The sequence below is a fragment of the Protobothrops mucrosquamatus genome, unplaced genomic scaffold, assembly GCF_001527695.2.
Source record: "Protobothrops mucrosquamatus isolate PMUCROS unplaced genomic scaffold, P.Mucros_1.0 scaffold1087, whole genome shotgun sequence".
Classification (NCBI taxonomy): Eukaryota; Metazoa; Chordata; class Lepidosauria; order Squamata; family Viperidae; genus Protobothrops; species Protobothrops mucrosquamatus.
In genome coordinates this window covers 107,447-119,754 of record NW_015387313.1, presented here as the reverse complement: position 1 = coordinate 119,754, position 12,308 = coordinate 107,447, and the positions used below count along the sequence as shown (strand labels likewise).

General features: G+C 37.6%; 1 protein-coding gene across 1 annotated transcript in view; it reads right to left on the bottom strand.

The window, feature by feature from the left end:
* Window positions 1–12,308, bottom strand: part of LOC107291230 (EF-hand calcium-binding domain-containing protein 6) — a 129,413-nt gene that overhangs the window by 54,497 nt on the left and 62,608 nt on the right. The window contains exons 18-19 of the mRNA XM_029284903.1: window positions 5,152–5,267; window positions 3,689–3,924 (exon numbers count right to left, since the gene is read on the bottom strand). Coding sequence (XP_029140736.1) covers window positions 3,689–3,924; window positions 5,152–5,267 — 352 coding nt within the window. The remainder of the gene's footprint in view (window positions 1–3,688; window positions 3,925–5,151; window positions 5,268–12,308) is intronic.

Below are 12,308 nucleotides of genomic sequence, written 5' to 3'. Positions count from 1 at the left end.
TTTCAGCAAGCGGACCTGGCCTAGGGAGGATTTTATACTGGGTTCATTTTAAGGAATTTGAAATAACACAACTTTAAAATTTGGTTTAATTCGGTTTTACAGGGGGGGATTGTATATATGCCTTTGTTTTAAATATGTTGTGCGCCGCCCTGAGTCCCGCCGGGAGAAGGGCGGCATATAAATTGAATTAAATAAATAATAAATAATCTTTCCCCTCCAAATTCTTTTCCTCAGGCTGACTATCCCAAGTTCTTTTAGACTATGCTCATACGTCCGATATCACCTTTGTCACCTTCTTTGCTTTCCTGTTCTAACCTATCAATACCTTTCTGGAAAAGTACTGTCCAGAATTGTTCTCAGAACTCCAAATATGGTCTCATTGGAACTGATGACTTCAAGAAAACCAATTCAAAATCATGGATGTGGATGCTGGTAGAGCACATTCTTTATGTAGATTTTAGCCCTTCAGTTCCTAGAGGTGGTAAGAGTTGAACGGATGCAATGGAAGAAGCATGACCAACAGGCACTTTTGTGCTCCCCCTTCCATGAAACTGGAACCCCACAATTTTTTTTGTTTTAAAGAACTGCTGTGGTTTTCCAGATTTCTCATCAATTTTCCAATATTGTGGATCTGTGATGAGGACGTTTTTAAAAGCTTCTTAAATGGTTGCCTAGGTTACCTTACAGCTGAGCTACAGGATGTTGAAAATCAAGTGGTTATACTTCAGACTTCGCATAGAGAATGTATAATAGAATATTTATTTATATCTCATTTCCCTGAAAAACAAAGTTGCTTTCAGAAATAACAGTGCAATGGAAAGCAATATAATTAAACACAAATAGGAACTTTAAATAACAATTAAAAAACACCAGCCAAAAATCCTACAAGCTGTAGATTATAGAACATATAAGTTTTGGGTGAAAATTACAATAGATTCCTAAAACCAAAAAGGTGTAGCCCAAACTTTTTTTTGTCTTTCTGTGGATTATTCCACAATTTTGGCATGATCACCCAAATGGGGGCTGCCAATCACATTTCAGTTCATTTTGGTATATTGGAACCAAATCTTTTAAATAAATAAACTTGATTCATTGAGTTATAGTAGAAAGAAAGATGATCTTGACAGAGATAAGCCATATCCATTATTACAAGGAGAAAGTGTAGTTTAAGTCCCAAACAAGTATGCATATGCTCAGGCAGATGACTCTCTTAATTCTCATGGGCATAACAAAAGGGGCGACCCAGCACAATCAAAGTCACAAGATTTTGTTGTTATAGCCATTCTCAATAAAAGTAGATCTAACCTTCCTATGGAATTGATTCCTGGTCTACTTGGTAGAATTGATAATAATAATAATAATAATAATAATAATAATAATAATAATAATAATAACAACAACAACAACAACAACAACAACAACAACAACAATAACAACAACAACAACAACAACAATAATAATAAAGTTGGAAGGGACCTTGGAGGTCATCTAGTCCAACCACCTGCTCAGGCAGGAAGCCCTATACCATTTCAGACAAATGGCTGAAATTTTTAAAAATTCTGTATGTAAGGTCTGAAAATGATAATTATGGAAATGCTTGATTTTTAAACATTACTAAGTATTTAAAAAGCAAAAATACATTCATTCATCATTCATCATTCATCATATATTCATTTATACACTGTCAAATATTCTTACATTCCTACCAAAAAGAACAGAATGATGTTCTGATTCTATCTTGAAATATTTTGTATCCTAAATCCAGTATTAATTTATTTCAGATTAATGCAATGACTTGAATTGAACTGAATTGAATTGAATACTTTATTTGGCCAGGTGTGATTAGACATACAAGAAATTTGTCTCTGGTACAAAAGCACTCGTGTACATGCAAAGCATCATCATCATCATCATCATCATCATCATCATCATCATCATCATCATCATCATCATCATCATCATCATCATCATCATCATCATCATCATCTACTTAGATGTTAGCTCTCTCTTAAGGTTTTACCAGTCTCAGACTGTGAATCGAATTGAAGATTAAGAAGATTAAATCTCCAGCAACAACAACAACAGCAATACCAATAGGCAGTGCCTGGAGACAGCAGAAGAGAAGAGAAAGAACTGGAGAAGATAACAAAATACAAAGACCTATACATGGAAATGACTGTGGCAAAGGCAAGCAAAGGTAGCACCAATAGTAATAGAGTGGTATCCCAAAACAACTGGAACACCACTTGAACACCATTGGCACTGACAAATTTCCCATGTCAATTGCAAAAGGCAGCCTTACTGGAAACAGCTTCCATTCTGCAACCATATCTGTAACATCATCAGACATCCACATCTGCCTATCCCAGATCCTTGATAAGGATTCGATAGGAAGAAAAAAATGCCAAATACAGTTTGAACATCTGGCTGACTGTGCAATTATTATTACTGATCATTGCATAGTCAGCCATATGTTTAGACTGGATCATCATCATCATCATCATCATCATCATCATCATCATCATCATTAGTCTGGTTCATTGATATTGAAATACCATGTGATACACGAATTGAAGAGAAACAGCTAGATAAAAATAACAAAATATTGTGATTTGCAAATTGAAGTTGAGTGACTATACGGAAGAAGAAATCAACAATTGCACCAATAGCAATAGGAGCCCTTGGAGCAATACCCAAAGAACTGCCTAGATACATAGAAATTTTGAATTTATTAGATCTGAATATCCTGAATTTTCAAAAACCACCCAACTCGGAACTGCCTATATACTCAGATGCTACCTTAACAGCTCTTAGGTCCTTGGTTAGGACTTGAACTGTTAAGTTTTTACCAGTCCCGGACTGTTAATCGAATCAAAGATTAATCATAATAATAATCATACCAATAAAAGGGGAGTAAAGAAAATAAGAAAAGATAAATAATAACACTATAGTCATACTACATGGGTTAATAGACATTAGGCAACACTGAATTAGGTGTTCAGCAGAGCGATGGCATGAGGGAAAATGCTGTCCCTGTGTCTAGTTGTTTTGGCATACAATGCCCTTTAGTGCCATTTCAAGGGAAGGAGTTGAAACAGTTTATGTCCAGGATGTGAGGGGTCTGCAGATATCTTCTTATCCTCCTAGGCCTTTTATGGAAGGCAAGCTGGTGGCAATTGTTCTTTCTGCAGTCTTAACTATCTGTTGGAGCTTGTACCTGTTTGGTTGCTGTACCAAACCAGATAGTTATACAAATAACAGACTCAATAATTCCTCTGTAAAATTGTAAACAGCTCCTGGGGCAATCTGAACTTCCTGAGCTGATGCAGGAAGAACATTTTTTGTTGTACCTTTTTAATGATAGTTCTAATGTTGAGCACCCATTTTAAGTTCTGGGAGATTATAGAACCCAAAAAACTGAAAGACTCTACTGCTGTTACCGTGCTGTTGAATATAGTAAGAGGGGGTAAAATAGAAGGACTCCTCCCAAAGTCCATTCTCATCTTTACAGTTTTAAGCATGTTCAACTCCAGATTATTACGACTACACTACAGGGCCTGTTGTTCAACCTTCCATCCATATGCAGACTCAGCACCATATCACACGAGGCCTGCAAATTTCAGAACTAATTAAATAATGATGTAATGATAATGTAAATCAAAATAAACCAAATTTTTATTCTTCTTACTTGTAAGTTGTGGTCAACCAAGGACGCATCTCTTTAGTTGCATGAGTTTGGAACAACTGAAGGAATTCCGGATAATTCAGAGTGGAGGTCTCATTCATTCCCAAGATACCAAGAAGACGCACGTATTCCTCATCTGTCATGCTGATCATGAGACTGTCCAGCAGGCGTCGGAAATCAAGCATTGTGATTACACCATCATTGTTCCTATCTATTTTACGGAAGGCAATATATGCATCCTAGTAGGGAATATTCAACTGAGTATCAAAATTGGATCAACCCTTTTATTTTCCACTCACAGAAACTATGTTATACTACTGTATATACTATACTATATTATACTATAACATTCACTCTTCAGCTAAAAATATTTTCTAAAATTAATCTTTTTACTGGATTATTGGTACAAATTCTAAATTTAAAACTATTTAGGAAATATGTCACATGGGAAATCTGAATGTTTTCTTTTAAAGCCAGTTTGGACAACCATCTAAAAGTTTTTAATAGTGTATCCTATTCTGATTAATTTGTTCTAAGCATTCAATAAATTATTTTAAAAATTCCATAGCTGATTCTCTTACATGCAAAAAAGATAAACATAAAGGTAAACATGATTCGGTAAACACCTAGCAGATAGTTTATCCCAATATTCTTCAGTACTTGGTAACTTTAAGATGAGTGTATTGGCTGGGGAATTCTGGAAGTTGAAGTATACATTGATTGTATGGTTCAACCATATCAACTCAACCCAATTTTATAAAGTATAAGCTTTGAAATAAAATTATAAATTCTTTATAAAAGAATGCAACAGCAACTCAGATTATGACACTGCACATATAGAAAGTAGATCTGTAATAGGACATGAAAGATTCCTTCCAATAAACTGTAAACTATAAAGTAAACTTACTGTAAATTTTAAAAAGTTTGAAGTGTTTATTGATATGTTATTTTTACCTGCGTATTTAATTCACAACATTTGCTCCTAAACAACTCAATCAACGCCAGCCACACTCTGATTCTTTTCCAAAACTTTTATTGAGATGCTACTGTTCTTCCCTCATAAACACTGGAATATTTTGAAACCCCAGAGTGAAGTGATCAGGAAGATCATAAGCCAAGGCAAGAAATTACTTTGTTCAAATAGGCCTCAGAGACCTTGTGAGATATCTAAGACCAAGAGAAAATGGTCACAATAATTCAGAAGACCATTGTTCTCCATATCTCCATAGCTTATGAAGAAAATGTTCTATAAACTGTTCAGTTAGGTGTTGCCTAACTCTGATCTACTGATCTACTGCCAATTTGCTTTGACCATTAGTAGTTCAGATTCTTGTAGAGAGAAGAAGTTTATTCTTGCAATAAACCTTTGTATTCATTCTAAACAGCCTAAACCTCCTGATTTTCCTGTCTTTGAAAATAAATACTCAAACAAAATTAATAATGATGAGAAATCTGAATGCAATTACCCCATATTCTTCCGCAAGCTTGTCACTATACTGGCTGAGACATTCTTCAGCAGACAGGAAATGACTTTTGCTAGCATTGACTCGGCGATTTGAACAGGCTCCACCCAATCTGGAATCTGAAATAATTATATCAATAACAATCCATGTTATCATTTTGCATAACATAGATTTGAATAACTGACATTAGAACTATACTACATATTGATCAACATATTGTTCACTACAAAGCAATAGTTCAGATCCTTACAGAGCAATGCAACCAATTAGATGGACCCATTACCTTCTTTTATTCAGTCTTTCTCAACCTCTGCAACTTTAAGATATGTGGACCAACTCTAAGGATTCCCCAGCCAGCATGTTAAAGTTGCAGAGAAACAATGACCTAATTTATATATTGGGGGGGGTATCCAAAAAATTATGATGATAATCATGTTTGCCCGATTTCGAGAATTTTGTATATTGGATTGGGTGGAAAGAAATGTTGACAGGTTATTCTCATCTCCACTTAATTATGATCATATTTTATCCAGTAAATGGGTAAAAATGGATTCTGTATCTTTTTATTTTTTATTAGAACTACCTATTAACTTTAGAATCTATCTCTGCTCCTTATGGAAAGTGTTGGCTGTTACTTTGGGGGGAAAGCTTTGTTTCAACAAGAAGAGTTGGAAGGACCTTTGAGGTCCTCTAATCCACCCCCCTGCTCAAGCAGGAGACCCTATACCATTTCAGACAAATGGCTGTTCAGTTTCTTTTTAAAAGCCGCCAGTGATGGGGCACCCACAACTTCTGAAGGCTCCATTAGGAAATTTCTTTTTAGTTCTAGGTTGCTTCTCTCTTTGATTAGTTTCCATCCATTGGTTCTTGTCTTGCTTTCTGGTACCTTTGAAAATAGTTTGTGCCCCTCATCTTTGTGGCAGCCCCTCAAACATTGGGAGAATGCTATCATCTCGGCCCTAGTCCTTCTTTTCACTAGACTAGACATACCCAATTCCTGCAACTGTTCTTCATATGTTTCAGCCTCCATCCCCTTAATCATCTTCGTTGCTCTTCTCTGCACTCTTTCCAGAGTCTCAACATCTTTTTTATATTGTGGTGACCAAAACTGGATGCAGTAGTCCAAGTGTGGCCTTGCCAAGGCCTTCTAAAGTAATACTACCAGTAGAACCTCATGTGGTCTTGATTCTATCCCTCTGTTAATGCAGCCTAGGATGGCATCGGCTTTCTTTGTTTTAATAATGTTGTGAGCCGCCCTGAGTCCTTCGGGAGAAGGGCGGGATACAAATTGGAATAATAAATAAATAAATAAAAAAATTGCAGCACACTGCTGGCTCACATTTAAGTGATTGTTTACTAAGACTCCAAGATCCCTCTCATAGTTATGGCTATTGAGCCAGGTTTCACCCAATCTGTACCTGTACATTTGATTTTTCTTGCTTAAGTGTAAAACGTTACTTTTCTCTACACTGAATTTCATTTCATTATATAGGGCCCTGTGTTAAAATCTGTCGAGATCCATCTAGAACTTGAGCCTATATTCTGGAGTGTTGGCTATCCCTGTGAAGTTGGTATGGTTTGCAAATGTGATGAGTTTCCTTTCTATTCCCTCATCTAAATTGTTTATGAAGATACTGAAGAATACTGGGCCTAAAACAGAACCCCAGTGCTTACTTCCCTCCATGTAGAGGTAGTTCCAGTAAGGACTACACATTGAGTGCGGTTTGTTAGCCAGTTACAAATCCATCTGGTGGTGATGTTGTCTATCCTACACTTTTCTAGCTTACCAAGAAGTAGGTTGCAGTCTACTTTGTCAAATGCCTAATGTATACTATGTCCACAGCATTTCACTTGTCCACTACTTTAGTCACTTTGTCAAAGAATGAAATAAGATTTGTTTGGCATAATCTCTTTTTGACAAATCCATGTTAGTTTCTGGTTATAATTTTGCTTGCTTCTAGATTTTATTATCTTTTCCAGGATCTTCCCAGGTATTGACATCAGACTGATTGGTCTGTAATTTCCTGGATCTGTTTCTCCCCCCTTTTTTTTGAAGATAGGAACCACATCAGCTCTTTTCCAGTCCTCTGGTAGTTTCCCGGTGTTCCAGGATCTTTGAAAGATATGGTTTAATGGTTCCAAGATCACATCTGCCAGCTCCTTCAGAATTCATCCATCAGGTCCTGGTGATTTGAATACATCTACCATTTTCTTGCTTATTTTAATTTGAATTCCTAGTCTATCTTTTACAGTTCTCTTTTTGCTAGGCTGGGCTATTTTTTCTTTTTGTGTGAGGATAGATGCAAAGAAAGAATTAAGCAGCTCTGCTTTCTGCCTGCTGCCTATCACTTGCTTACTATCTTATCCCATTAGTGGACCAATTGTTTCTTTGACTTTCTTCTTTTTTTATTATTATTTTTGACATTTATTGCAAGTCTTAGTTCATTCTGAGCCTTAGCTTTCCTGAGAGATTTGGGCTATATGCTGGTATTCTGCCTTAGTTATGTGTCCCTCTTTCCATTTTTCAGCTCTGGGTCCTTTGCCTGGAACATGGAATGAAATTGTATCTGTGATTATATCTGACAGGGAATACAAGTCTCCCACTGATGCAGCTTAGTTTTCATTTTGAATTTGCAGTTTTAATACAGGGATTTGCACTGATTATCTGTGTGCATCTTGTCAGGTATATTAGCATCAGGAAAAATACATAGAACTCTCATCTCAGTGATTCTGTGGTGCACTAGTGTACATGCAGATAGGTTTCCTACTGCAGATCTTTCACAGAAACCTTCTCCCCTCTCTGTGTATAGATCTGAATCCAGCAAATCTCTCCCCCCCCTCACTCCCCCCCTCCAAATTCCTTGGGTGAAGCTCATAAACCGAAGACATTAACTCCTGTACACCTGCAAGGGTGAGGTAGTTCTTTCTCGAACACCTGGTGTCTTCCTCAGAAGAACTGTATGAGGTGAGGCCGCTGAACCACTTGAAACCAAGGCTCTATCTGCACTTCCCTCAAGGAAGAAAGATGCCCAAATATGTTCTTGGTATGGTTTATGTTTATGTTTATTTAGATTTGTGTACCGCCCTATCTCCCTTACGGGACTCAGGGCGGTGAACAGGCGATAATAAAAATCACAATAAATATCTATTCTAAAATCAAATTAAATAAATAAAGGCCTGCTCTAAAATACCCCATATAAAAACCTATACTAAAACCTAATTAAGACTACGCCAGGCCAGCCGCACGAAATAGATGGGTTTTCAGGGCTCGGCGAAAAAGGCGCAGGTCCGCAGTTGTACGTAGGTCGGGGGGTAGGTCATTCCAGAGGGCAGGAGCTGCCACAGAGGAGGCTCTCCCCCTGGGGGTCGCCAGCCGGCATTGACTGGCTGACGGCACCCTAAGGAGGCCCTCTCTGTGGGAGCGGACTGGTCGAAGGGAGGTATTTGGTAGGAGGCGGTCTTGCAAATACCTAGGTCCATTGCCATGGAGTGCTTTAAAGATTGTTACTAACACCTTGAAGCGCACCCGGAAGGCCACAGGCAGCCAGTGCAGCTCACGCAGGAGAGGTGTTACATGGGAGTATCTAGAGGCCCCCAAAATCCCCCACGCGGCCGCATTCTGAACTAGCTGGAGCCTCCAGGTGCACCTCAAGGGGAGCCCCATGTAGAGAGCATTGCAATAGTCCAGGCGGGAAACAACGAGGGCTTGAGTGACCATGCGTAGAGCGTCACAATCCAGAAAGGGGTGCAACTGGCGTATCAGGCAGTGAAGTGAGAACCCAGACAAACTATGAAGGACAACACAAGACTCCTGTGCTCCTGGTTGTCTCCTGCAAATGGCTTTTGTGTAAACATAGGGAGGGACAGAGATTTCCAATTTCATATCACCCACAGTAGTCATTATCTCTGCAAGACAATTCCCCTAAAGCTGACACATAAAACTGTAGAATCGAGGCTAGCCTTTGATCCCACAGTTTCTGCTGCCATTTTGACTGTATCCCCTCCCTACAGACACCTTTGCCTTAGTACGGGGGGAGCATGAATGGAGAATAATATTGAATATTCGATGATCAACACAAGGTTGAAGTGGAAGTGTTTGTCCAGTGCAGAAATCTGGAAAATCAAAGCATTTCTTCAAAAGATGCTACAGTTTTACCACTTGGCAAAACGTGGCTTTGTTTGAGCTAATGAATGTTGTAAAATGCATCTTTTGACAGGGTTGTGCAGCTGAATTGTTTTTTCTTTTAAATGCTTTGTGCAGCTTTAATTGTCATATGTAGAGTATTTCTAGCTAATTTGTATGGTGTGATTTTTTTAAAAAGAAGGATCTTGTTCCAATTGCCATTTTACCTTATGGTTATTAACTATTAACGATTGTCCTTAAGATATTCTGACTCGTGTTAATTCTGACGATTGTTATCATGTTATTTATATGTTTATTGGAGATTATAAGTGTCTCTTCTTCGAACGACCATGAGACATCCAATAAAAGTGTTTCACTACTGTAATTTTCAGTTTAAACATATCCTTTTATAAACGTAATACATACACGTACACCACATGTGTATTTGCTTCAAACACTTCGCTTGTTGACTGTTGGTGAGAAAACCCAAATGTCTGCTATTTCTAGTAATCATGCTAGAACACAGAACATAAAATAACAGAGTTGGAAGGGACCTTGGAGGTCTTCTATTCCAACCCTCTGCTCGAGCAGGAGAACCTATACCATTTCAGACAAATGGCTGTCCGGTCTATTTTTGAAAGCCTCCACACTTTCTGAACGCAACCTATTCCATTGGTTGATTGCTCTCACCATTAGGAAATTTCTCCTTACTTCCAGGTTGCTTCTCTCCTTGGTTCCAACCATTGTTGCTTGTCTTGCATTTTGGTGCTTTGGAAAATAACTTGATCCCCTTATCTTTATAAGAGCCCCTCAAATATTGGAACAGTGCCATCATATCATCCCTAATCCTTATTATCATTAGACTAGATATACCCAATTCCTTTAACTGTTCTTCATATGTTTTAGCCTCCACTCCCCTAATCATTTTTGTTGGTCTTCTCTGCATTCTTCCCACAGTCTCAACATCTTTTTTATATTGTGGTGACCAGAACTGGATGTAGTATCCCAAGTGTGGTCTTACTAAAGCTTTGTAAAGCGATATTGGAATTTCATGTGGTCTTGATTCTATCCAGTGGTGGATTCAGCTGGTTCGCACCAGTTCAGCAGAACCGGTAGCTAATTTTTTGTTGCCCAGGCCCAGAACGGATTTCTGGAAGCGGCATCCACACAGAGAACCGGTTGTTCACATATTTAAATCCCACCACTGATTCTATCCCTCTGTTAATGCAGCCTAGGATTGCATTGACTTTTTTTGGCTGCAGCCGCACACTGTTGGCTCATATTTAAGTGACTGTCCACTAGGACGCCAAGATCCCTCTCACAGCTACTGGCATTAAGCCAAGTTTAACCTAGTCTATACCTATACAGTTGGTTTTTCTTGCCTCAATGTAAAACCTTGCTTTTCTCTACATTAAATTTCATTTTGTTAGATAGGGCCCAGTGTTCAAGTCTTCAAGAAATGTTTTTCACATTCCCAGAAAGCTATGAAATTATGTCAGTGGAAATCCAGAGGAGTTGCTGCACAGTTAAGAATAGTAATTGGATCATCTAATCCTAAACTTAGATTTAGCTTAGTAAATACAGTATACGGCCACTAAAGCTAGTAATTTCCACATATAATCTTGGGAAATATTACATCCTATCCGATTTATACAAGAGAAGTGGGAAAAGATTCTATCATCAGTATTTAAAATAACATTGAACACTTTCCTTCCTTTTTCCAAATCATAAGGATCACTCTCTTTCCTTTAAAAATAATTCAGCTTGACTTTTCCATCATCCAGAATTTTTCAGGTTTTTCCTCTTTTCAGGCCTGCTAAATAGCTGTTTAATAGTTCAATCATTACAGCTTTGTACAATTCAAAAGATACCTAAAATAGCGTCCTTTCAGTTCTTACTAGCTATCACACCATAGATATCTCAAGAGCTAATCTGAGACATGTTTTCATACAATTTAAACATTTCATTGCAAAGCCAAACCTCAATAAACTATTCTGTAAATTTCTCTTCTCTCAAAATAGGAGATTTCTCCTTTTTGTACATACCTACAGGAGAAGAAATGGCAGAACCTGGGATTGGAGTTAAAAGAAGATCAGCCTAGGATCCCTACACAAAGTCTAACCTCCTTTGAATTCTGTTGACCTTTATCTAACCCCAAGCAGGTGTTAACCATCAGTTGAGAAGATTCTTGGGCATAGGCATGATTAGCAATACATCAATTTAATTGGACCTTTATGTGTAGACCTGATCTTTCATGTCTGACAATACCAGAGAATTGCCAGCATCCTTTCTTTTGAATTTCACAGAATCCATGCTTATAAATAGAATTGCAAGTCTAAGGAATCAGTTATGTTTGCCCTTATTCATCCATCCATTCCATTCTTTGATTAAACTATCCCAAGGATTAAAATATCCAAAGTGGGGATTACTTTTTAGCACCTCATATCCAGATTTAGTCAATCTGTCCATTCAGATTCATCTGACACCAACTTTCAAATAAAAAGGATGACGTATTACCAATTTCACTGGGCGCTATCTACCAAAATGAAATTCAACATAGATAAAAGTAAGGTTTTACACTTAGGCAAAAGATAGCATATTTCCTTCAAGCTGAGCTCAAATCCTGATGACTATATGCAAACCTATACTTTTCTTGCCATACCACTAAAGTGGTTGTTATTGTTTATTCCATTATGCTTTTTTGACTATTCAATCTAGCCTATAACCATGGATTTTCCCATCTAAATACTAACCAGACATGATTCTCCATAGCTTCTGACTCTAGAGTCTAGACAAAGCTGGCATTATAGGATTGAGCAAAATATTTATTTTTATTTATTTATTTTTATTTTTACAAAATTTATATGCCGCCCTTCTCCCCATGGGACTCAGGGCGGCTCACAGCATGTTAAAACAATATACAGAATTACCCCTTCTAAAAACCAATTAAAATCCAAATATTAGTGGCTGTGACTATTTAAAATCATTAAAAATTATCCCTATTTAAAATTCACCCTAGGTCAGGCCCGCTTGTTGA